The sequence below is a fragment of the Triplophysa dalaica genome, chromosome 1 (assembly GCF_015846415.1).
Source record: "Triplophysa dalaica isolate WHDGS20190420 chromosome 1, ASM1584641v1, whole genome shotgun sequence".
Taxonomy (NCBI): Eukaryota; Metazoa; Chordata; class Actinopteri; order Cypriniformes; family Nemacheilidae; genus Triplophysa; species Triplophysa dalaica.
Genome location: NC_079542.1, coordinates 11539591 through 11566960, shown reverse-complemented (window position 1 = coordinate 11566960; position 27370 = coordinate 11539591). Strand labels below are relative to the sequence as shown.

At 37.3% G+C, this 27370-nt stretch overlaps 1 protein-coding gene across 1 annotated transcript; it reads right to left on the bottom strand.

Annotated features, from left to right (window-relative positions):
* Window positions 1-2142: 2142 nt before the first annotated feature.
* Window positions 2143-6925, bottom strand: LOC130427837 (uncharacterized). Its single transcript, XM_056755540.1, has 2 exons — window positions 5178-6925; window positions 2143-5091 (listed from the first exon to the last, which is right to left on the bottom strand). Exons 1-2 carry the CDS (start codon window positions 6724-6726, stop codon window positions 5033-5035), a joined length of 1608 nt encoding a protein of 535 aa, XP_056611518.1. The 5' UTR covers window positions 6727-6925; the 3' UTR covers window positions 2143-5032.
* Between the last annotated feature and the right edge of the window lie 20445 nt (window positions 6926-27370).

The following is a 27370-nucleotide window of genomic DNA, read 5'->3' as shown; positions in this document are numbered from 1 at the left end:
CACAAATAATCAAAGCAATGTTCTATCATTCATTAAAATGTACAGTATACATTAAAAAACAAAATCTTTGACTGACTCATCAGTAAAGCGCCCTTGAAAAGAAATGATGCGTGACAGTCTGCATTTGATAAAACTGACTTTCCTGCTAAGCTCCGGCTGTTGAACTGATTGTCATCTGAAAGCTTTGTAAAAGTATTTAACCTCTTTCTTTAAGTTTCTAACCTTTCAAAGTTACTCTCTATGGAGCACTTTAACCATATTAATATGCAAACCAATAGAACTAATGTATATGAATACGGAATGTGCCTCTTATTTGATCGTTGTCATCCACTCAGTTTATATAACAGATTTCTTTCTTTAAAAAACATGTAACAAAATCTTTATAAAAACATCTAATAGTATACTAAAGAACATGAGTCAGTCTCTTAAAATAATGGCCTACATTTACCAATTCAGCCTTCATCCTCTTCTACAATGATTAAGGATGTGAATGAGAATACATCTTTTCATTAAAGTTATAAAATGCAGCTTAATAACAGGCAAGAGTAAGCGGAAGAAAATACTGGATGTCTTTGTTTATGCAAATGTTTATTCATAAATGATGTTGGCCATGTGTTAAAATCTATGTAGACTTAAAGGGATCGTTCACCCGAAAAGGAAACTTCTGTCACCGTTTACTCACCCTCACTGTAAACCCAAATTTTCAAAATAATCAAACAGATTAAGTAATGTAAACTTAATTTTATAAAAAAGTTCTACTTGCTTAAATATTTTAAGTTAACACTTTTTTACTTTTGAGTAAAGTGTAATGATTATTTTTGATTATATTATGTATTATTATTATGAAAATAGATTTACTCCTTGTTCAATGTACTTAATTTAAACAAGTTAATTGAACACAATTGGTCAAGAAGGATTTCCAATTCCCTGCATGCTTTGCGTCAGACTGCATTATGAGAGTAAATTTTTACATGATTTAATATGATTTATTTACATGTTTTTAGTAAAGTTAAAGTCTTGTTAGTGTTTAATGTTCACTTCTCTTAGATATTTAGAACAGGTTAACATCTCTTTCAGTTTTGTGGTTACCATTGTTTAGAGGAGTCATGCATGTGCTTAGGCTCTGCGAAGCTACATTTGACCCGTAATATGTTTTAAGATACCAGTGAACAGGAACTGTGCTTATACCAGTTCATAGATCAGTCTCTTTTTGCTCATTTTGGGTTGCATAAGTCGAAGTGTTTGATTTATGCATATAAATACTAAGAAATATGTCAAATAACAAAATGGAAAGAATATAGTTTAGTTAACCTAAAAATGCTAAGATTTGGTAAGAACTTTAACTTAACAGTAATTAAAGTTTGAAAGTTCTGCTTACTTAAACCAAGGACCTCTGAAACTAAAAAAATCTTGAAAACAAAACTAAAACATGTTTGAGTATTGCCAATTTATCTGGATTTACAGTGCTCTTATCAACCAAACAAAGGTTGTACCCACTGACATGCACTGATCTTTTGTCTCTCCAACAGAAGTTAATGGGTACCGCCATCATTCAGTTACCAACATTCTTCAAAACATCTCCTTTTGTGTTCTCCGGAAGAAAGTCATGCAGGTTTGAAATGACAAACGGGTAGAATAAAGGATGACAGAATTTTCAAAACTAGATGAAAATACCGTTGGCATGTGTTAAAAATGTGAAACACATCTAATTTAAAAAATATATATTTTAGGAGAACTGATGATATTACAATGCCCCTAACCTTAACAAAACTGATTATACTTTTTGAAATAAAGGTTCTTAAAACGTTTCATTTTTTACTTTTTTTTAGAATGAAAAAAATAGTTTTCCAGTAGATAGGTTCTGTGGATACTAAAGGGTCTTAATGGAACCATATATTCTGGAAGTTTTTTAAGATTATATATAGAAGAGTTGTTTTTACCCTTTCACAATCAAGGCAAGGCAAGGCAAGGCAATTTTATTTATATAGCACATTTCATACACAGTGGCAATTCAAAGTGCTTTACATAGAAGAAATTAAAATAATAAAAAGAAATAAGAGTAATTAAAACAGTTTATAAAAGTAAAATACAGTACAGAACAGACAGTCGGACGAACATTGGCAACAGTGCTCATTCGTTAAATGCATAGCTAAACAGATGCGTTTTGAGTCTGGATTTGAAAGTGACTATTGTAGGAGCACATCTGATCTCCTCTGGAAGCTGGTTCCAGCTGCGGCTGGCATAATAGCTAAAAGCAGATTCGCCATGCTTTGAGTGAACCCTTGGTATTTCTAGCTGATATGATCCTAGTGATCTGAGTGATCTGTTGGGTTTATATTCATTGAGCATATCTGCAATGTATTGAGGTCCTAGGCCATTGAATGATTTATATACCAGTAATAATACTTTAAAATCAATCCTAAATTTAACTGGGAGCCAGTGTAAAGACCTGAGGACTGGTGTGATATGTTCATATTTTCTAGTTCTGCTCAGAATCCTGGCGGCAGCGTTCTGTATGAGCTGCAACTGTCTAATGGTCTTTTTGGGAAGGCCAGTGAGGAGTCCGTTACAGTAATCCACCCTGCTGGTGATGAAAGCATGAACAAGTTTCTCTAAGTCTTGTCTGGAAACAAAGCATCTAATTCTTGCAATATTTTTCAGATGGTAGTATGCTGATTTGGTTATTGCTTTGACATGACTACTGAAACTAAGGTCTGACTCTAGTGTCACACCAAGATTCCTGACTTGATTTTTAATTGTTTGACCCCTAGAGTGAAGGTATGCGTTCACCTTGAGAACTTCATCTTTGTTTCCAAATGCAATTGCTTCAGTTTTGTCTTTGTTTAATTGAAGAAAGTTTTGACACATCCAATTGTTGACTTCATCGATGCATTGGCACAGGGAGTCAATGGGGCTGTAATCGTTAGGCGATAGAGCTAAGTAGATCTGTGTGTCGTCTGCATAGCTGTGGTAAGCAATTTTGTTCTTTCTCATTATTTGGCTCATTGGGAGCATATACAGGTTGAACAGGATTGGCGCAAGAATTGAGCCTTGAGGGACTCCGCATGTCATGGATGTCCACTCAGACTTATGATCTCCTATACTCACATAATAACCTCTCCCATCTAAGTATGACCTGAACCATTTTAGGACTATCCCAGAAAGCCCCACCCAGTTTTCCAGCCTGTCAAGAAGTATGTTATGATCGACAGTGTCAAATGCAGCACTGAGGTCGAGTAGTATCAGCACTGATAATTTGCCTGAATCAGTATTTAAGCGAATATCGTTTATTATCTTTATGAGCGCTGTCTCTGTGCTGTGATGTGGTCGGAAACCAGATTGAAAATTGTCAAAGTATCCATTCGCGCATAAGAATTTATTCAGCTGATTGAAGACAACTTTTTCAATGATCTTGCCTATGAAAGGAAGATTTGAGATCGGTCTATAGCTGCTTAATATGGTCTTATCCAGATTGTTCTTTTTCAGGAGGGGCTTTACAACTGCAGTTTTCAGGGAGTTTGGAAAACTCCCAGAGAGAAGTGAGGCATTTACCACTTCTAGAAGATCTGCTTCTAAGCTGTTTAACACACTTTTGAAAAATGATGTGGGAAGTGTGTCAAGAGAACAGGTTGATGTTTTAAGGTGTTGTACGGTTTCTTCCAAAATTGTGCCATCAATTTCTTTGAAGTCAGACATAGTAACAACTTTCTCAGGTGGTTTGATTATCTGTCTAACCCCAGGGCAACTCAAGGATGTGCTGATCACCTTTCTGATATTATTGATTTTCTCACAGAAGAAAGAAGCAAACTCACTGCACTTGTTGTCTGAGAGCATTTCACTGGGAATCTGGTTTGGCGGGTTTGTCAGTCTCTCTACAGTAGCAAAAAGAGTGCGTGTGTTGTTTAAATTACTGTTTATAATATTTGAGAAGAAAGTCTGTCTAGCTTTGCCTAGTTCCATATTAAAAGCATGTAGGCTGTCTTTGTAGATGTTATAATGGACTACAAGTTTTGTCTTCCGCCATATGCGTTCTGCTTTTCTGCATTGTGTTTTCATATTTTGCACTGCTGTTGAGTTTCTCCAAGGTGCTTTTTGTCTGCCACTCTTCTTCCTGACTTTCACAGGAGCAATATCATCAATTACAGTTTTAACTTTTGAGTTAAAGGAATCAAGGAGAAAATCAACAGAGTCTGCAGATATGCTTGGTGTTAAGGATATAGCCTTCATAAATAGTACACTAGTGTTCTCATTTAAGCATCTCTTCTTGACAGACACAGACCTAGCTTCAGTGGCAGGAGAGATCAATATATCAAAGAAAATACAGAAATGATCAGACAGTGCTAAATCCTTGATAACAATCGATGAAATGTTTAGACCCTTACTGATAAGTAAATCTAGAGTGTGCCCACGATTGTGTGTGGGTGCATGTACATGCTGAGTAAGATCAAAAGTTTTTAAAACAGTATTGATTTCTTTTGCCATATTGGTTTCTGCATTATCTATGTGGATGTTAAAATCTCCAGCAATGGCAAAACAGTTAAACTCTGAGGTAATTGTCGATAACAGTTCTGTAAAGTCCTCAGCAAAGGCTGGAGAGTATTTTGGAGGCCTGTAAATAATGATAAGTAAAATGCGTGGAGCACCTTTTAACACAATACCCAGATATTCGAAAGACAAATAATTCCCAAATGATTTTTGCTTACATTGATAGATATCTTTAAAAAGAGCAGCTAGACCCCCACCTCTCTTAGCAGCTCTGCAAACACTCATAAAAGTAAAGTTAGGGGGGGCTGCTTCATTTAGGATTGTTGCACTGCAGCTGTCTTCTAGCCAGGTTTCATTCAGAAGCATAAAATCCAGATTGTTTGTGGTTATTAAGTCGTTGACTAGAAGTGATTTATTTTTAAGTGAGCGGATGTTAAGGAGTGCTAACTTAACAGTCTTACTTATCCCCACAGCAATATTAGTTCGACGTGTAATAGGCACCAGATTAGTTAGGTTTGCAGTACGGCTATTGAAGGCCTTAGACTTTCTATCTTGTAATAGAACAGCAATAGAGGAAGATGCAGGCACACTGGGTTCCCGCTTGTTCTGTAAACATTTGAGAAAGTTACTGTTATCAAAACGGGGACCCGACATACATCACTGAGAGCTGGTATCAGTTGTTTTCGGTTCACCTCGAGCAGATGAAGGAAGGTGTGGGGCCTGGCGTTGTGGCAGAGGCCGAAGAATTCTCACAGGAGCGGTAGGGCGAGCTGGGCCCGCAAGCTTTGCTGCAGGCTTCGAAGTCGGTGGTAATGGAGCCTGTCTTTTTTTGGTTGTTATCTGGGGGCTTGCAGCAAAAGAGTGGGATAGTCTGGTTCCAGCATACACCAGTTCTTCCATTTTCTGTGAGAAGCACAGAAGGGGCGAGGCTGGTGAGAGGGAAAAGGTGTCTGGTGAAAGGTCCCGTTGCTCTGCTGTTATCGGAGGTTGTGATATGCTGTCCTGGCTTCCCTGGCTGTTTTCCAGGAAGTCGTCCTTGGGTGCTGAATCTTCAAGCAGTTCTGATATGTCTGTCTGTGATGAGCTCTGTGGGCAGGGCTCAGCTGAGATTGTGTCCATGAGCAGAGGTTGTTGTGGTGGAGTGGTGTTATCATGTCCATTTTGCTGCTGAAGTGAAGTCCCATGGTCATTCATACTGTGTCCAGATGTGTGTGTGCCGTTCAGATTGAGTGGATTGGCACAAACTGCAGAAGGATGATTGAGGGAGAAGTAAATATTATCCTTTAACACTATTGAACCAAGTTTGTTTGGGTGATGCCCATCCCGATGAAAGAGTTGTCTCTGACTCCAGAAAAGATTGAAATTGTCAATGAAGTTCACTCCTTTTATATTGCAGGTTTTTTGCAGCCACGTATTTAGCCCAAGTAACCGTGAAAACCTGTTTGTTCCTCTTGCTGGGAGAGGTCCACTGATGAATGTTTGAACTTTCAGTCTTTCAAGTGTTTCAAAAAGTTCATTGAAATCCTTCTTAAGGAGTTCTGACTGCTCTTTATGAATATCATTCTTCCCCACATGAATGATGAGTTGATTTGTAGTCTTATGTTTCATCAGAATATTCTGAAGTTCCCTGTTAACATCAGAAGTTGTTGCTTGTGGAAGGCAGCACGTAGTTGTATCCCTGCCGCTAATGTTTCTGATTATGGAGTCCCCCACTATCAGAGTCCTGGGCTCTGCTGCTCTCTGAGCGGAGTGCCGGTGTCTGCTCAACCTTGAGCGCCAGTTAGCATCAGTGTTAGCTACTGGCCCATTCAGTCTGTGTTCGATCACATTCATCACGTTTGGGGATTCCTCATTTACATTCATTAGCACTTCAAATCTGTTCTGAAGATGTATAGGCGGTGGTAGGAGACTAGTGTTTGCAATCCTTGTCAGAGCTGTATCTGGGGTAGAGGATGCTACTGCAGTAATATGTGATGCTCGTGACAGTCTGATGTCTCGAGTGCCTTTGGGTCTCGCTCCCTGTTTGTGCCATCGATTAGTAAGTCGATCGGCTTGTTTCTCTACCTGTCGAGGAGCACTAGTTTTATGGGACTCACCGGTATGCTGAGGGTGTCCATGACGAAGCTCCGTTGTGTGCTCCGTCTGGTTTGGTGGTCTCGTAAGTAACTTTGTTTCAAGAACTGCAATCCTTTGTAAAAGTCTGTGGCAGTTTGTGCAGCAAGTAGATTCCAGAAGAGGCATTTTCTCTTATCCTTTGGGCAGTTGTGTTTTCCTTTCCCGGAATGTAAGCTGGCCGGGTAAAAGAATTCTCAGTTTTTGTAGTAATCCAAACTTTGACGTATGAGCACTGTGCTGATTTGCTAAAGTTAAAATTAGGTGATAAAAGGAGATAAAATAAAAGAAGAAATAGGGGATAAAATGTCAAAGCGATAGAGCAAAGCGCGGAGCAGTAAGCGTGAGCGTCCAAACAGTAGCTCAATCACAAACAATCCAACCTCATTCCCCATCAATGTGTTGGACAGAATTTCCATTAAATGCGATTTCGCTTATATTCTTGAGTGCAGAGGCATTTTTCACCCCAACAGACCAGTCGAGACAGTTGGCACATTGGCTCTTAGATTACAGGGTGAGATACTGGCAACCGTCAACATGCTGAAGTGGCGTTTAACAATTGCAGACTTCCAAGTGAGGAGCTGAAATATGAATTTATGGAACCACTTCTATGTGGCTAACAGCAGTAAGCAATCAAGTAATTCATATGCTTTTTCCTCTCTGATAGGTGCCACCAGCTGTGTCTGTGCTGCTTACAGAGATATCAGCCCTCAAAAGTCAGTTTGGATATGATTAGAAGTACCGTACCAAAATGCCAGCTGCTGTGACTTTCTACAGGAGCAATCACAACCTCTATGGTTGGGATTGACTGTTAACATGCCAAAAAGCAATAGTTAAGTTGATTCATTGCAAATAGGTTGAGTCTGGGTGTTTTAAATTGTACAGAAAAAATATTGAACCTTATGATTTGGAACAAACAATTATGATCAAATGGTTTCATGGGAATGATGGCCTTATTTCAAATGGAAAGTATGGAAAAGGAACTGGGTGGGAGGAACAAAATGAATGTTTTTGTGTTTAATTAGGAAATTATGATTCACTGTATTATAATTAAAGCAGTGTGGGTGCTGGAGATCCTCTCAGCTGGAAGTTAAAAAGAACTAAAACACACAATTACAGGAAAGCCACTCACTGTAATTTCCAAAGGGCATTTCGAAAACCATTCACAGCTCAGAAGCTTTTTGTGGACCTCCTGTTGGGCAGAAAACGACTCCACTATTGTTATCTTGGGCTTGCTTTTGTCATATTTGACATAAAGGATGGATTTCTAATACCTGCATCTTGGTACACATGTAGAAACAAAAGCCGGAGAAGGCTGTGAACAAATAATCGCATGCTTTTGTAGATCCTGCATCCTGGTCGACTGAGTCAGCCAGAACGGTTGCAGTTTCTCTGAAGATTTACGGCTGAAGCATTACGTTTTCTGCTGACAAAAAACAAGAAGCATTCCCTCAAAATGTTTGTGGATCTGCCATGAAACGAGTGGTGGGAGGATTTAAAACACAAATATGGTATTAATCCTTTGAAGGACTTTTTGACTTCTATTTTTTCAAGTGAATTTCCATATAAATATAACTCGTTGCAGAAGTAACTGTATACATATATTTATACCTAGGTGTTCCATATATCCACAACATTAAAACGAAGATAACCTTGTGATTGAAAATACTCACAACAAAATGTCAGAACAAAATTCAGTTCTATCAAATCAAACAAAAGAAATGACTAATTTGTATGTTTTGTTGTGAGTCTGATTTCATTGAAGCAATGTTTAACAGTTTATTGTGCAAATGAGGCGTGAGGCGATTGCAGAAGATTAGTTTTATAGGCTACTCCCCCACAAACCTCTTAAAATAGACAATGTAAGAAAATTGAATACATTAACCTTTGATTCATTTGTTTTTATTCTATACTGCTTGTTACTTCAAAATAAGGCAAAAGTGGTCAACTATAGAGTCTATCAGACATGGGGCCAATGGGACTTGATGTCTAAATAAAATAAAATACTCTCTTTCAAAAAAGATACTCAAAGTAGCAATAAAATACACTCTTACAAAGGGAATGGATTGTGAAAGTCGCTGTTTTATCGGCAAAGACACATCCTAGCTTATGACAAAGAGCTTCTGTAGTCATCATGGAGTAATAAAGGGTCACCAGCAGTGCTTTTCAGGAGGTTAAAACCACCCAGAATTTCATCAGCCATTTCAAATAGCCTCACAATAGCATACCGTGCGGTGTTAGAAGTGCCTTCTACAGTGAGAAAGATTGGTTTTTCTTTCTCTTTTTTGATACGCTACATTGTATATAGTCTGTATCACTCATTATGAACATCTTGCATCGAAGGCATCCTGGCTGGAAACTCTTGGAAATACCGTGCAACAAATCCGAGGCTCCAGCTCTCATAAATGATTTATTATCAATGAAGCAGGATGAAAACAACAATCTCAGATGCAAGCGTAACTAAAGCAACAGCCGTTTCAGAGTCAAGACGATAGCAGTGAACTATTGAATTATCACAGAACATGTCAAATGTGTCATTCGATATGCACTCACAATCGTGTATGAAAAATGTTGACTTTAAAGATAGCAAAAACCAAAACCTGGACAAATGCAATAACGCCTATTCACATTTTTATCTTAATGTTGAATGCAAACAGCTTTTTTGAAAGACAAATACTATTTTAAATGTTGACTGAAGAATCGAAAGCAGAAAAACATCAATGTTATAAATAAAAACTGTGTAGTAAGCAAGCCTTTTTGAGCACAAGCACATTTAATATAAATAAAACTGAGCAAAATTCAGAAAACTAACTGAAAATTATGTTTTATTATGAATATTTATAATGTCAAATAGAATAAGAGAGATTTATCTTCTTTGTTAGTTATTGTATTTATTTATACATTTTTATTTTATTCAGGACACATTTGAAAATACACATGCGTGTGGGCCATATGCATACTCGGGACATACTGTAATGTGACCTGTATGTTTGTTCATCTATATTGTACTAACAATGACAATTACAATATAAAAACAACAGAGTTTCAAACAAATTAAATTAAACCACAAGTAATGCATATTTTAAAAAAGCCACCTGGCTCATTTTTTCTACTTCTACTGTATATTTTTAATTTATTAACATCATAAATTTGGTGAGGCCTCAGCTACCATGTCATAGAAAAATGTCCATTCAACATAAACTGAAAAATATCGCATTGTGTGTTTTGCATACTGAAATTTCAGTCATACTACGCATTTCAAATAGCGCATTTTCACCTACCACATGGATTTCAACTGCTGGGAATGTTAAGTATAGTTGTGAAGGTAGTACGGCTGTTGAGCATGTTCAGTTTGATCACTAATGCAGTTTTTCAAAGCACTAATTTCATATTGTTGCATCTTCTTCTGAGGCTTGTGGCTGGGGGGATACCCATAAACACTTGACAACATTCAAATCTCATCAGCTCTGCCCCGACCATTTTCCTTGTGCATGCATGCTGGTGTCCTCACAGCTCCAAGAAGCCGTCAGACACGGTTCCTGGAAATTGTGCTTGTATAGTTTTCATTCTCCACCATGCTTCTACTTTAATTCCCTTTTCAACATTTGCTTATCAAACATAAAGATATGCCCAAAGCCATATATATTTAATGACTTAACCTAGAAGCCTGTGGAATTAGCCATGATATATTCCAAATAATATCCCAAAAAGAGACTGCATATGTAAAAAAATGCACTCGTTCATTGACTGCATTACAAACATCTCAGGGATACTAGAAGACTATAAAGGTCCTTTTAAACATGCCAAAAGTCGGGCTTGAAACATGGTTGCCAAGAGCAAATATTGATTTTCCTCTATTCACACTGTGGGTTGCTCCTGCAGTGACAAGTTCAGGGCTCACCCACGCTATGTAAAAACCACTGTGTGGGACTTAAGTGAATCAGCCACATGTCCTCTTCAAAAAATGTCCTCCCAAGACCTTTTTTTCTCTAACGCTCATAAGCAACTCTATCAGCGCATCCCTCATGGGATGTCCGTCTCCTTTAATTTAGATTTCAATCCAGCCTCCCACATCCCCCTGTGACTCCACACATTGTGAGCGCTGGGTCGTTTCCATGCATGTTGTTTTATTTTCATTAGTCTTGTCGCATCCGTTCCCATATTTTAGTGAAAGCACCCAGATGCTGAGAATGTGCAGGCTCCACGAAGCAGTGACAGCCACATCTTAGTAATGCCTATAGCTTCATTCTGCTTCCTTCAGAAAAAGCTTTCTCCTGCTAATAATATGTTGGCAAGAGGAAGCATCTCTTCTTCGAGGGAGATTACATGCTTCAGAGAGGGGTATGCCTCGGTAAGTGGTGTCATCCAGAGATTATGCCATTACATGTGCGTGTCAGTTGATAAATGAAGTAGCTCATCTGTGCATGCCGGATAAAACATCCAATTAAAACAAACCATAGGCCACAAACTAAATTTACTGTCGCTACAATGTAGAAACATTGTGGAGCGGTGGAGCAACCTGTAAAATTGTAAGTTGCTATAAGAATTGTATTTTGCCCTTAAGCAGGTTATTAAAACTGAACTGCAATGAGATTAAAGTGGTCGTATGGCGCGAATAGATGTTTTTCTGTTTCTTTGGTGTATTATAAGTTGCCCATGCATGCATTAGACACGTAAAATTGCAAAAATGTGAGTGTCGGAACAAAAGATGCATTCTATCTAAAAGCAATTGCTCGGCCATACCTGCCTGAAACGCCGTCTGTAACCACATCCCTACAGATCAATGTCAGTTTCGTGGTATGATTTGATTAAGACCGACCAAATGTATATGCAAGTCAGATTGGTGTACCTGTCAGTACAATTGCTTTGGAACCTGATGTTCCAAATATGGTAAGAGGCGTTACATTTCCATCACAAGCTTGCAGTATTCGACCAATCGCTATGCACTGATTAACTCGCCAATCATAGCATACGTAGCTTTCTCAGAGCGATGAGCTTTGTAAAAAATCTGCACGTTTCAGAGAGGGGCGGCAAAGAGGAGATACAAACATGCACAGTATGCGAAAAATACAGCGTTTTGAAACTTAAATCGTGTATAAGGTTAGATGTAATTTCATTAGATCTAAAACAAACAATAATATTCGTTTTAGCCCTGTCATATGACCCCTTTAAGTCAATTTGTATGGAAAGTATCTAAGCCTGTGAAAGCAGAGTGTATTTCATGATTTAGTGTATGTTTTTTTCTGCCTGGTATTTCAAATGGATGTTTGCTAAAGTCTCATGTGTAAGCTTCCTATGTGCATGTTTTCAGGTTCACAACATTTTTGTGAATAGTCATTGACACATTGATACAATTTCTTTATGGAATATACTCTCTTAAAATTCCTCTTAAAAGAAGAGATGTTGGTTCCACAAAGATCATTCAGGGAAAGTTTCTTTAAAGAACCATCTCTTTCTTTCATTTTCTTAATTCGAAGAACCTTTATTCACCACAGAGAACCTTTCATGACACATAAAGGTAATTTGGATGTTATGGAACCATTTAGACAAAAATGGTTATTCTATGGCATAATCAAGCACCTTCATTTCTGAGAGCGCAACCTGACGTGATTGTATTTGGATTAATTCACTGCTGCATAAAAATGGAGTAAATGTAAACTGATGCATGAGAGTCCATGAAATTAGGTCATTGATTTGAGCTCCTGATCTTTTTAGTAAATTTTACTGTTCGTTCATTTTAGAGATTTTTTAGGGTCCTTGAGGAATAGAATTGAAAAAATGTTTCAATAGGTTCCATTAGACAGGATTTTTCCTTGACCTTGAGGTAATGACTGTAACAAACCAGGAAAAAGATTTCTTTTCTCATCTTGTTCTAATTCTGTATGTCTATTGGTCAGAACAGAAACAGAACAGTATAGGCACAGATTTAGTGTCTTCTCTCCATCAGTGTTTGCACAAAATTAACAAACATATTCTTTTCTTTTATAGATTAATGGTTTTGGTTTTAGAATTATCATGTTTTTGATATAATTATTTTATAATTATATATAAAAGATTTTATACCCCAAAATAATCGCATATATGTATAAAGTTATTCTACCATTATATATTTGACGTATTCCATGGATTGTATTTGAGTTATTCTGGGGGCTGCATACACGGACGTTGAGAGAGGACTGCCCCTTAACATATGAGAGAGGGGTCGCTCGCTCCGCTCACATATGTTTTTGATACAGTGAGGCCCAGGTTAGGCTGTTGGAGAAGAGGTCCCCTGTTCCTATAATAATAAATAATACGTGTGTGGGAAGATGTGTATTTAAGCTAGCTGAAAGGGAGAGAAATCTATCTTTTCGCATCACAACCTGAGATTGAAGAGTGTTTTCTACAAAATAAGTAGCATAAACACATCAGGCATTTGTCATGTAATTATCTATTTTAGCTGACAATTTAATTAAAAATACTGATAAAACTACATATGCGTTTCGTTCCTGCAAGACAAATCCCATTTACAGTAAACTATAATGACCTGTACCTAAAGGCCCCACAAAAGTATGCATTATTCTAATTTACTTTCTTACTTAGATTTTGACAACTTGAAAAAGTAAAACTTGTATATATTATGTGATAATTTGGGCTATAAATTCTTGTTAAGACCCAATACCCTCTTGGGCTGTGCTCTGACATGTTGTAGATAGGCACTTTGGAGGACCCAAGTTCAAATCCAAAATCATGTACCTTTTTTAATCTATATAATTTTCTGATACATTGCTGCCTCTCTTTTTAATAAAAATAAAATTCTCACTGTATAGTGGCCAGCATTGAATGCAAAATACTGAAGTAAAATTGCAGTTCTAAGTAGATTGTGAAATTGAAGACCACTTCAAACAAATTACAATGCATTGATAAAGGTCAGAGGGATGAGTAAAATTACATTACAGAAGCTCTGCTCCACCAGAATTCTGTTAATGAATGTTTTTAATAATACGACATGGTACATTTACATCACATTTAGGCATTTGGCAGACGCTTTTATCCAAAGCGACTTACATTGCTTTATCCTATACATTTTACATAGGTATTTGCAATCCCCACAACCTTGCGTTGTTAACGCAATGCTCTAACCACTGAGCTACAGGAAAGCTGGTAGAATGTGGGGTCTAAAGGGCTAAAGTCCAACTATGTAGCAGTGTGCTTGATGTGTTTCATAAGTCATGTAATGCATAATGACCGGTCCGCAGTATGGGAGTTCCAACAGTCTTGTGGAAACAGCCAAGGACTGACAAGAGTTGTTTGTCATGGTACTTCTTTGGGATTTGAGAGCATCCGGGCTGATTTGCATGAAACTCATCCCTAAATATTCTCAAGCAAATTCATGTATGAAACTCTTATCTTTGATGTGTCATTAATAGAGAAAATGAAAGAAAGTCTTAAAATTACAGATCTGGGTTGCCTGTTGAAAACAGATCGTACACTCTGCTGGCTTATTCCCATTAGCCAGCGTCTGCAGGGTTACTGACATCAAAATCTGTCTTCGCCATCAATATGTTCTTGAGAAAAGAACTTATATTTCCGTAGAGACTGTCCCTGCAATGAATCTAGTGTAAGTTGCATTGAAAAAGTTGCAGCTGAATTATGACATTTTGCATTACAGATGGTGAGGCAAACAGGTAAGCTATGATTTGACAAGGTGAAACATCTGATGTTTGGCAGGTTGTAAGAGTACAAGTAGGCACTAGAGGGGTAATATAAATACACAGTGTTGTTTTAGAAAAATAGACTAAAAGAAAAAGAAAAGAGGCTTTGTTCTAATCACACAACCAAGTTAAATGATTTAAAGTTGCAATGTGTGATATTTAGGACGATCTATCGACAGAAATGCAATACAATATACATAACTATGTCTTCAGAGGTGTATTAAGATCTTACATAATGAAGCGTTATGTTATTATTATCTTATAATGAGCTATTTCTATGTACATGTTGTACCTAGTGGGTCCACAGACATGGAATTCGCCATTTTGTTTTGAGACAGCAAAAAGCAAAATAGCGAAAGCGTGACAACATCTTTGTCCTGTGTAAGCCACCGTAGTGTTTTGAAAGGAAGGGGTGACCAGTGCACTGAGCTATTGGTTGCAATTCGCAACTTTGCCGTTCGATGATGCTACATTTCATAGACTTGACCTTTAAGTGATTACACTATTCAATACAGATAATAGACTAGTTATCAATATTTATTTGTTTTCATGTAAATCTGGCTGACCAGAAAATAAGACTATTTGGATTACAATGGAGCATTCCATTCCATTCCATTTTCTACCGCTTATCCGAACTACCTCGGGTCACGGGGAGCCTGCGCCTATCTCAGGAGTCATCGGGCATCAAGGCAGGATACACCCTGGATGGAGTGCCACAATGGAGCATATCCATTAAAATTTCTTTATGCAATGTAGTGGACTTCAGATATCCCAATGTACATCTTAAGTGTTTTATTTAGTGAATGGCATCAAATCCTAAATATTCAAACAATTATCACTTGAGTTATGCGTGAAAGAATTGTGGCATCACTCTAGAGGCTTTGCCAACCCTATGCAATCGTGAAACAGTTTCCTTCCTAGATTTAATATTAAAGGCCATTTCTATTATTTACTCATCTATTTAAGATAAGCGTTTGTTTACAGTATCTGGGTTCTGTATCACTACCAGAAATAAACAGCCAGTTTCACCCACTTTGCAAATTCACTCCATGTAATGCATGTACCTTGTCGTCAAACGTCACTCCGCAGGAAAAAAGCATTAACTCTGGAATGGGGTAAACAGCTGTCTGGGAGTATTACTCTCTACTTGTGCCAAACTGTGTTTGTCAGAGGTCAGCCTGAGGGAGTGGCTCGCCCCGGTTGAGGTTTTAAACAGTCCGCTGAAAGATGACAGACGTAATTACCACTGCTAAGTTTTGAGGGTCCTGTGTTTATGCTCACAAACCAACAGCAATTGCAAGGTCTTTGACTTGTCTGTCAGGCATCACCGTTGTTTTTAGCTCTGCCCTGAAGCAACAGAGCCGAGCAGTGCATCACAGATGACACGGCCTCCTTTCTGAGCGGCTGCTGAGGGAGAGCAAAGGGAGGAGGTAGAAAAAGCGGTGGTCTCCATAGTCAGTACAGCCTCCGGGCATAGCGGCAGTATGGTGTCTGTAATGAGAGTCCTCCAGCAAAGCGGGCACCAGGCACTCTGCCTTTTCCACCACAGCAGATGTCACCACAGGGTCGTTTGAGCTGGAAAGACACATGAGCCAAAGTCCTTCCCTGAGCTGTGATACAGATGCTGAAGGAAGGGTTTTCAGCGCTGTTTAATTATGGTGTAAATGCTTGTGTATTGTTAGCAGGCTTGGAGCGAAAGGCAGGCTATTCTGAAATGGAGCAGAGCGCTTCAACCCAACGGCACTAGAGAGTCCAGGGGACATGTTCATCACTCACGCCGGTCTGTGGGTGGTGATGAGAGAAATGAATTGAAATCACAAGAGAAGGGATCACTAGAGATCCGGAAAAATGAAATAGCGTTGTTGTTGGTATTATTAAATTGCCTTTCACCGAAATGACCTAACAAATGTTTTATGGTGAAACTGAGTTATTTACTCCAAAAACTGTGCCCCAGATTTACTTTACAAGGGATTGTAACCCAACATAGAATTGTTCAGCAAAACACATCAGTTTTAGAAATGTATCCATGTCTTGCAGCCGCCCTTCGGCTGTGTTGTGCATTGAGCATGTAGATAAAAAAACCGTTACCTTCACCTTACCCTGGTTGTTAATAATAAGTTATATTCATAATTTAAGCTGTTGTGTTGAAATTCACAGTAAGCCTACTTCTCACCCTTATAAAAATAGAAACAATGGTTTTATTACAGTTTAAACAACAAAAAAACGTGGTTACTGTAGTAAAACCATGGTTTTGCTGATGGTAATCATTATACGAAAAATCATGGTTACTACACTTTTTGCACAAAAACATGGTTCATGGTTCAAGTATTTGCACAAAGATAAGTATTTGTGTTTTAAACAGAGATGTCTATAGGGATGCAAATGTTGAAGCCTGCCGTTCTAATATTTAAAGAAATTTACCTAATAATAATAATAAAATAATAAAAAAGGAATTATTTTCCTAGGCTATTTTAGTCTATGTCAATACCTTTAAATACAACCCCTGCATAATATCATGCCTCTCAGTAGTTAAGCCTTTTAATAAAGGCTGGTGATCCCAGGCCACTGTGAATATCTTCCACTCATTATCCGTGACATGACGTGTGACATGTCAGTGGGAAGTTCCTACTGGCTTATTGAATTCATTGGCTGTCCATTGAAAATTGCACAATCCTGCTTCAGTTTTCTGTGGACTGTTGACATGTTCATCTGCTCTGCTTTAGCATATCGCACAATGAATCTTTCAGGATGAGCCTCATAACTGTCCCCTCACTGGAACCCACTAAACACCACATATCATGGTTTCAATTAACAGTGCAGCCTTTGTCGTGTTTACTCGGGGGATCCTTTCCTCCATTGATCTTAAATTTCCTACATTTAGAAATTTAGCAACATAACTGATAACAGGTCAAAATGAAAACACTCTGAGTTTGTGATGCAACTGGTTTGCCAATAATTATATGCATGTACCGCTGGAGATCATTTTATGTATTTATTCTCGCAGCCTGCATCCTCAAAGATGCCAAAACTAATTTGGTATTCATCAGGAAGTCTTCATTTTGGCTTCCTGGTTTAGAATGCAAAAGGACATCCCAGGGCACACTGTGTCTATTCACTCATTAACACTAGTGGAACACTTTCAGAGAATCTATATTTGAAAAATCTATAGGAATATATATTATATATCATACAGTTACATACTATAGCACATCTCACTGCTATTACTGGTACACAATTTAAATGCAGAACATTTTGCATTATACGCATTTTATATGCACAAATGAAGTCTTTACACAGCAAGATTTAGTATTCACTTTTAATTTAACAATTGGTTTAATTTAATTTAATTCAATAATTGTATTAATTCAATTAAAAAAAACAGGGAGCCAAGATTTACCCTGTTACCATAACTGGAAAACCCAAGTTACCCCCAAACATGAGAGTTCTACACAAGCTCTACACAAGAAAAACAGAAAAGGGGAACAGGAGCAACACAGAAGTACAAAATAACAGTCAACATAATACAAGTTCTTGTTATGATAGGCATTTGTAATAAATAACGTAGCCTATTTTATGCATTTATATATGCAGCTCTGTTATACAACTTGAAACTATGCCGTTGACGTAGAAAAGAGAATTAAAGCATTTTTATTATGTTTGTTTGTTTTGTTTTATATCCAGTTAAAAGTTAAAATAAGTCTAAGTGTTAAAACAAATGCAGCTGACGAAGGAAAGAAAATGAAAGCATATATAATCTAAATGCCTCTTGTTACTTGAGGGCAAAAGCATGACAAACTCTGCCAAGGGCTAAATGTCACTTCTTGCCCTTATCAGGATATCACCTTGGAGACACGCTATCTACATCAGATTTATGTTTAGCTCCTATAGCTCAAAGAGGATGATTTTTTCCATCAGCAGCATGAAAAAAAGCGTTTTCATATTTCATCGTCATATTTTTTGATTATAGTTTATATAAATATCTTAAGATTACTTGTGATATGTTCTCACATTTATTTTTGTTATTTTGTTACTTTTATTTAAATAAGGGATGGGTTTGATGTTTAATTTTTCAAACACAAAATATTTTTGTCACAGTTGTCTTCAGTTTGGTTTTATCTTCCGTGTTCATTATTAGTTCATTAGTCCATCACCAGTGGCCTGTATCACAAAGCGAGTTGAACAAAGAGTTGTATAATGTTAATTAATGTGGGGTTTCTAAGTATGACATAAAAAGCAGTTTTACAAAATACATAACTCTAATGTTTTCACCAATACAATATGTAACGCTACATTTTACTACAAAATTATATGTAAAATGTAATTATATAGTCAAGTCAGATTAATTTTTATATCACTTTGTTTGTATTGTATCAAAAAACAAATAAAGCCAAACATAGAATAAATAAAGATATAACCTTAAAAAAGTATATTATAACATACACTGGAAAGCCTTTCAGTTTAAAAAAGCATTTTGCATGCAGAACGCAACCCAGAATAAATCCTGCTCTGGTGCAGGTTAGCATTGTAGCCTAAGTAACCATGGCTACGACACCCGCTCAAAACCAATCCAATTCTTGAGCCTGCTCAAACTAAACGCGAACTTAGCCGAGTAAAAACCGAAACCGGCTTCATTACAGGCCAATGATTCTGTTTTACCTGATTCTGTTCCCCTTGTGTATTTAGGCCTGTCTGTTCCTTAATTCTATGTCTACGTGGTGTGCTTTTGTTCCTTGGTTCTCGCTCGTTTGGATTATTAAATATCTTTCTTTGTGGACTACTCCGTTGTTGTGTGCGTTTTATGTAGCTATCCTGTGACAATTATTTAACTTTCGTGAATGCCTTCCTCATTAAAAGCTCATAAATAGACTGACCACCAAACAAGGAATTGTGCACATTTTGCTTTTGAGACACATACAGGAAGATAGAAAGAATTGATATTTAGTGTTAAAAAATGATCCCTGCAGGACTATTCAAGTGAAAGACTGCAGCAACATAAAGCGAAAAGTGCACCTGACACACCCCCATAGAGCAATCAAACAAGATGGTGCAAGATGGAACATGTGCAGTAGCATTTTATCCACAGTGGGAAATATAAACATGTTATTTGTTGGAAATGGGTGCCTGCATGGGAAAGAGTTCATTGTCATTACTCCTGACTGAGGGAACTGCTGGAGTAATATGCGGGAAAACACATGAGCAGGGGACAATGTTGTACAGCCTAATGGTGACAGGCATTCCCAGTAGAGCTTCTTGGAGCACTGAGGTGGAACAAACCAGAGGCTAAAGGTGCTTTATAACATCTGACTTTGGAAAGGCTATGAACAATTGTTCATAATGAACTCCACTTTTGTCATCCTGTGCGTCTGTGGTATGCATCTGGGCCATTTGTTCTGAGCAAAACTAAGAGCAAATCCATGTCTCTTCCATCTAGAGTAGTTTACATGTAGTCATACCAGACAGGAACCAAAGTATCTCTTAATTGTTATGCATCACATGTTTTTTATTTTGAATTTCCTCAGGCATAAACGAAGCAAAGGCTACATTTGCATGGGTCTGGTGATTGATCACTACGTAACAAGAATTTTGTCCCCATTCCTTTTACACACAATGTTTCATTTGCAACCCCTCCTCTGAAAACCATAAGTCGCCTCGTGTCGTTGCTTGATGGCTTCTATGACAGAACAGAGAGCTGACAGCCATTCGCCTCATATCTGCCTGAGACCGGCATATTCAGCAAAGTCTCTGTAGTTCATGTGCTGATCCCATTAGTTTAACAGCATGGAATGAAAGTGTCTTGAAGGTAGAGAGTGACTCACCAACCTTACACTTCCGTCTTTTGCCATTATTGTGTGATGTCACAAAATGGTGAACTCTTACATTTCTGAGCTCAAGGGAGGTAAAGAGTCCTCACCATTCTGTCAACATGTTTTTGTCTGTAGGTGCATTTGTATGTGCGTTTGTGCTTGTGTGTGTGCGTGAATGGAATCAAGGAGTACTTAAGTAACAGAAGATGCTTGACAGTGAGTCTAAAGATAGTATCTGTAAGATACCAAAATCAATAGAACCACATACTGGAAACCATTTAGAGATGGTAAAAATGGACAGACTCAACGTTAAAGCGGCCCTAACACACGGGGTTTCTGCATCATAATCTGAGTACCTAGAGTAGTATTGCATATTTCGTATCGTCGAAGAGTACTTAGTTGGATCACATTTATAAAAGATAGATACAGCTGTACGATTACTTCCGAAATCATATGGCGCGTGCGGGGGGAGGCGTAAGTTGAACTAAAGCACATTGTCAATGCAGCAGAGTGAATCAAGTGTGCCTGTGTGGCCGGGTGATTCCACTTAATTTAATTCGTAGTCCTGATCTATGGTTAAATAAGGGTGAGAGTTGTCCAGCTGGATGCGAGTTATTGTTGATTCAATGGTGGCTACTGAAGGTAGGCCTGAATACTCAGGACTGAAAGGACCGTGACAGGTTGTTTTTAGTTTTGGATTTCATGCTGTATGTGTGGAAAGTAATTTTATTTCTTATAAGAAAACATAATATGTTTTCCCCTTGGTGGCAGAGCCCTTGCTGTCCATTTTCCTTGGCCATAAATGGTGAGAATTGGTGTTCGCTGCGGTACGTATTAATGGGTTCGTTTAAGTCCTATGGGAGTTTAACAACTATAATAACCTTTGCTTCGTGTCCGCTAGGCTCACTAAGGTACAAAAGTACGTCAATGGCTTTTTGGAGTTAACCCTGAACTTATAGGACCACGTTGCTGTTTTGGCCTTAGAGCCCCGAGTCGTATCCTGAGAGCTCTTTTTTTGCTCTTGTTCATTTCCTGCAATGCTTCGCGTCCGTGTCGGCAGTCTCTGTAGTTAATGTATTGCTGCCGATTGGCTATTTTGTATTCTGTTTGTTTTCTTTTATGTTCTCGCCTCATGTTCCTTGGCGTTATTCTTTCGCCCCGCCTGAGCTGAGGTGTGTAGTTGAGCATTCTTTGTTTTGTCCCATTGGTGAAGTGATATCCAAATGTTACGTTGCATCGTGAGGTAAGACATTTGTGTTTGTTAACTTTTTATTGTGTTGTTATGTTAAGATTTAATTAAGATTTACTGTTATTTGTTTTGTCAATTTGTTTTGGTTTCCATTGTTTTGAATGTTTAACATTGTCTTTTATTTCTATCTATTGGGGTGCCCGGAGAGAAGCTGTATGTTGTGTGCTAGCTCGTTATGTGGTGTTTACACTGAATGCTGTGCTATTATTGTTTGTACTTAATCTTGTGTATGTGTGTGTGGTGTGGTTTGCCATTTATTGTAAGCTTACAACAAGCTAACCTCTCCAGTCCCCTGGGTGTTGGAAATATTATAAATGTTTTTACTTTTTTGTGTGTGTTTAGGTTTGCCAATTGGGCAAGCAAGCTTCTGATTTTAAGAGCTATTTAATAATGCATTTTTGGATGTAAACCTCTAGAGGCCACTATCGTCCTGCTTTACCACTCGGTTACATCAACAAAACACAGACATCAGTTTCACTCACGGCATGTGGTTCATGTCCGGCATCTCTTAGTGTTGGGACGGCTACATATATCAGTTTCAAACAATCTCCAAATCCAGCGTTATATCCACCGTTTTTATAACATTCATCACTCAAATGCAGTGAACAAACACCTGAACTTCGCAAACATTTTCTCTTTCTCTCCTGCACACAAGTGAAAGTGACGTCTGCGCATGCTCCTTCTGCTGTTTCCATGCTGCCGCGTGGGCGTGCCACGTGCTATTCTGGGAGAATTATCTAATAAGGGAATAAGATTTGTTTTTACAAAGCAGTTTTATATGTTTGAAATACTTTCCGAAACCTGTACGAACGCTTGGGGAGTGTGTTGAGCACAGAAATACTACGTAATACGTCCAACTCGTTTTTGACCAGTTGACCATGTTAAACATGATAAGACAGCACGTTTAACATTGTAAAGAAGTCAGAATACATGATCGTTGCAGCACCCCTTAACAGCACCAATAGTGACATCTCGGACACAGAGCATACGAGGTTACGAGATAAATAAACAAGGGTTCTTTTTTAACAGAAACCAAAACTATAGAATGGATAGTTCCCTCAAAAATGAAAATTCTGTCATGAATTATCCACTCTCTATAGACTATATAGATAATCTATATATAATCTTATTGAACTCACATATCCGTTCTTAGAGTTTGGATCCAGAAGATGCGGAAAGACTGTCACAATCCCCAGTGCATAATTAGAACGCACAATTGAAGGAGGGATCCTCCTAAAAAGCTACAGCAATCTTTAGGACTTCATATCATATGTGTACAATATAGCAACAACATAGCTAGAATGTCTTATCCGTGTGATTATATCATATCGGCAACTAAGATGTTAACCATTACTTTTCGCTTTGCATCTGACAGTGTTTTAGTTTTTTCATACTCCACGAAGATTTCATCACCCTTTGGATCGATTTTCAGAATGGTCTCAACCATCTCCAAGATGCAAATATTTAGCATTCTAAAAAAAACATTGTAATGTATGGTATTAAAAATTTTCTACTAAAACAGTTTTAAACATGCTCTATAAATATTTTACACGTTTGGCTTCATTTCGATCCATGACACTGGTTGAGCTCCTCTTTATAACTGAACCCAATACAAAAGTAGAACCTGAAGAACATGGTGTGTGCGATGGAGACGAAATGTTGGGCACAACCGACAAAGAAGAACATTTCGCGTGCGGTGGAGACGAAATGTTGGGCACAACCGGTGAAGAAGATTCATCAGTGACCAGTTCGACGTGTAGGCCTACAAAACAGAGCAGATTGAATTTAGTTGTATTTTTTCGAATGGGCGTAACATACAACAATCAATCCAATAGTATCTACAAAGAGTATATTTTCAAAGACTGCAATCTGCGCAAATCAGAGGCACTTTGCTGTTCCTTAAAGTAGGATGAAACCGCTTGTTAATTGTTAACTGCCAAAACATTACTCATTTTTAAATTAAGGCTAAAAAAATATTCCTGTTGGACCTGGTTTAAACATTTGAAATATACATATCACAGTGTTGGTGTGACAACTGTCTTCCTGTTATAAATTAAAATTTAAGGTATATGGTGATAACAACAGCAACAACAACCTCCAGAATGTTTAAAATATAAAAATACAATCAATTCTAATTATACTTACCTATTACTGGGTGTCCAAAGAAGACCTTGAAGATCAGGACGCCTGACTTTACAAGCTCATCAAAAACCTCCCCATCTACTTCTGTTCTGGATTTATCAGTTAAGGTGAAATGACCCTCAGTCTGATTTTCAGGTGAAAATCTACATTTCTCTGTAACTAACACAAAAAAATGCTCCATTAAATAACTACTTCAATCCAAGTATAACACCACAAAAACACTTTGTACACTGCAAAGGTCATAGGTTTGACTCCCACGTTTATCAATTGTAAAGCTTGAATGCACTGCATATCACATTGAATAAAAACGAAACTAAATGTAGAAAGTATTAATGTAAACAGAATAGAATGAAAATACATGTATTTAATTACTAAAACATTTTGCATAAATACTTAATCTGTCAAAGTCTTTCTTCAGTCTGAGGTATTGTTATATATTTGTGCACTCCTCTAAACTCCACTTAGCAAGCATCTCCTGCATGCATTTAAGTATTTTTTAAACCCAGACAAAAAACCAACAGCTCTGAATAGAAGCACATGTACTAACTAACTTTTCAATTAGGCTCACATCGTGTACTGATGTACAGACAATTACACGTTTTAGCATTAAAAGGATCATGAAATTAAAAATGTCCATCATATTTACAAAAAAATACTAAAATGAAATTATGATAACACTTTCCTTTTTGCATGCATGTATAATGCATTATAAAACTATTTTTAAAGCTTTGTAATTCACCTTTTAATGCATTTGTGTCTCATAATGTATTAACTGGAGAAACAATTATTTATAACACTTAGCAATTCATTGTTACACTACACATTTTAAATTGGTTATAATTCTTTAAACCAACATACAATGCATTACAACACACATTATGAAGAATATAATGCATTTACCCTTTTAAAAACTCACCATAATGCATTATACATACATGCTTCAAGCAAAGTCTTATCATAGTATTGTATATCAAGGCCACAATAACTTTGTTAATTGAAACACCGCTCACATTACTTTACACAAAGCTTACCTTAACGTTCAAGTCGATACTGACTGTCCGAGAAGAGAAGCTTCGGCTTGATCAGTAGAGCCCCTGAGAGCGAGCGACGTAGGGGAGGGGTTCCTTGTTTAACCCTCTAAGAGTTGACAACAGCAAGTTAAAAAATGCTTTCACAAAGCTGGGGTTGGTAATAAACAAACTTGATCAATAGCACAATAACAAAACACAGAGTATAAGTATTACATTGCGAGTCTTTATGAAGTAAATTCGTAGATTTATTGTTTATGCTGCAATTAATTAACTTACACCTGGGGTCAACGGAACATTCATACGCTAACATTAACGATAAAGACGATACTGACAGCAAAAACCACCCCTCATAGCGACTGAATGTTATTGATCAAAAAACATTCTTGATCAACGTCAACTTAACTGTTACGTATAATAGAGAAAAAATATATTCGTAATGAACAGCACTAAATCAATGCCTCTTGCTAAGCACCTGTGTGCGGGGTTTCTTTAAAAAGCTGTCATTACATTTTTTTTATCATCACCATGATCATAAAGCAGTAGAAAAATCCCACAAATTATAAACATAACAGTTATTTACAAATGTGTATTACGTTTATATTACCGCTTAAATTAATCGGTCTAAAGTCACCTGACCTTAAAGAAACTGACAATGCTGCTGGTAAAGTTGATACTGACTGCAATTTAAAACAACCCCTCATAGCGATCGAATAAACGTTTACTTTAAAGCTGAACTCAACCATAACATGACTGCAAGTTATATTGCTAAAATAATATTGACTGATCTTTTACAGACAGAGATGATCTCCGACTTTAAACATATCATCAACGTGTGAACGTGGCCTTCTGCCTGTGAATCCGATTTATTTTACGCTCTATAGAGTTTACAACTGCCAGTCACGGAGCACTGTAGGAGTTATTTTTTTATTTAAGTTTCACACTCTGTTAAGACACAAACTCTTCATTTGATTCAACTAATTACAGTGTTGGGTTAACTTTAATTAGTGTTAAATCAACTCTAAACTCTAAAACTTTCCATCAACGTCATAATTTTAACTCTGCTGAATTTGTTTCAAATCTGTGTAAAAAGGTGTCCCAGAACTGTTTGCTGTCCTGCTTAATATAATCTGTAATCAGATTTAAATAAAACCAAACAAAAATGGAATATGTTATTTTGAAATAAACTAATACACTAAACATCTGACTGATCTGTTCTGACTCTATTTTCTTCTATACTCTTGAATGAATGAATGAATGAATGGTTCTGTATACTGTGTTAGGTTATATGAGACCAGTCTTCATTTTTTGATTGCACTTATGCTTTTGTTGTACTTATGCTGTCCCAATTGCTTCCATTGCCTACCCCACATGTAAGTCGCTTTGGATAAAAGCGTCTGCTAAATGACTAAATGTAAATGTAAGTTGACTGGAAAGAAATAAAAACTAAACAAAAATACACTGAACGTAAATTGCAATATACAAAAAAAAAAAAAAAACATATAACTAAATTGCCAAACATTTAACTAAAACTAACATGAAAGCACAAGTTAAATATTAATAAAACCAAACTTAAATAAAATAACTAGCATAGATTTCATGTTTGTAAAAATTTTCTTGTTTTTATGTTTAAACATTCATAATATCCACTATTTGATATAAAAGATATCATATAAATTACAGTTAGTCAAAGATGCCGGTGGCGTATACACACATTATATTCTTTAGGTCACTTTACCCCAACACTTTAACTTGCCACTTAAAGAGCGTTTATAAGCTATTGGTGTGGATGTATATTGCTTCTACAAAAATTTGAGAGGTAAGAAGAGGTAAAACCACTTACACGCCATGAGGGGATAGACAAGCAAGGGCGCACAGAAGAGCTATTCTGTTCCAGTTCATTGCAGGTATAAAAAACCTTGAACCACATTAGTATTCTTGATGTTAGCAGTGAATTCTCTCTTTTCAATCAGTAGCCGTTCAAGGTTTTATACAACTTCACGGACCACCCAAGGGACTCTATCCTGGCCAATCGTTGACATACTTGACATGAAATGCATTGAAGATCAATGGTTTCTGGCATAAAAGGCAGACACCATTGAATTCCCGAGCAAATATACTTGATCCTCTCCGGACAGGAGATGTGTTGGTACCCTACCAACTCGATCAAAAGATGCTCTTGGGCATTTGTAACAAATTTCTTTGTCTCATGAGGATGTTTTCATATTTCTATTCCAGTCCATGTTGTCTTAATCCAGCAGTGGATAAAAATATCCAATGATTTTCTTTTTTTTTCCTCACTTCACTGAGCAATTACTCAACACAGCCCATTTTACCTCAGACTCCCCCAGCAAGGCGGTCTCAGAAATAGAGATCCACTCACTCACACTTCCAAGCTATATAAAATGACGGGTTTCATCCCCCAGGTGAGAGACAGAGACTTATGTGACATCACTGCTTCTGAGGACTTGCAATGGTTCATTTAATTCGCCTCAAAAATATTAAATTGACAGAGACTGAGTATTCTAAGCTGGAGAGAAGCACTTTTCTAGGTAATGCATGAAAACATGTTATCAAAAAGCACTTCAGTGGTAATGAACTTGAGCGCTGCTGAGCTCAATCAATAGGAACCCCAATAGATGCTTTATGGTTCTCTTTATTGTATGACTGGTGCTCAAAGGCGTTGCATTAAATTCAGCGTGTAGGAATAGTATTGAAATTACATTTCAAGACCTAAATATCAAAACAAACCACACAATGGTGCAAAATGGATTCTTACAAATTTATATTCTGCCATTTAGATCTAATACCTCAGTTTACCTCCATTAGAGGGCTCTGTGGAGGAGCCAAGTGGCA

Bases quoted from the DNA above. Each gene is read 5' to 3' on its own strand.
- LOC130427837 (XM_056755540.1), bottom strand. From the start codon at position 6,726: ATGCCTCTTCTGGAATCTACTTGCTGCACAAACTGCCACAGACTTTTA. The intron at 5,092-5,177 runs GTGAACCGAAAA...AAATGTTTACAG, and splicing joins CCTTCCTTCATCTGCTCGAG to AACAAGCGGGAACCCAGTGT.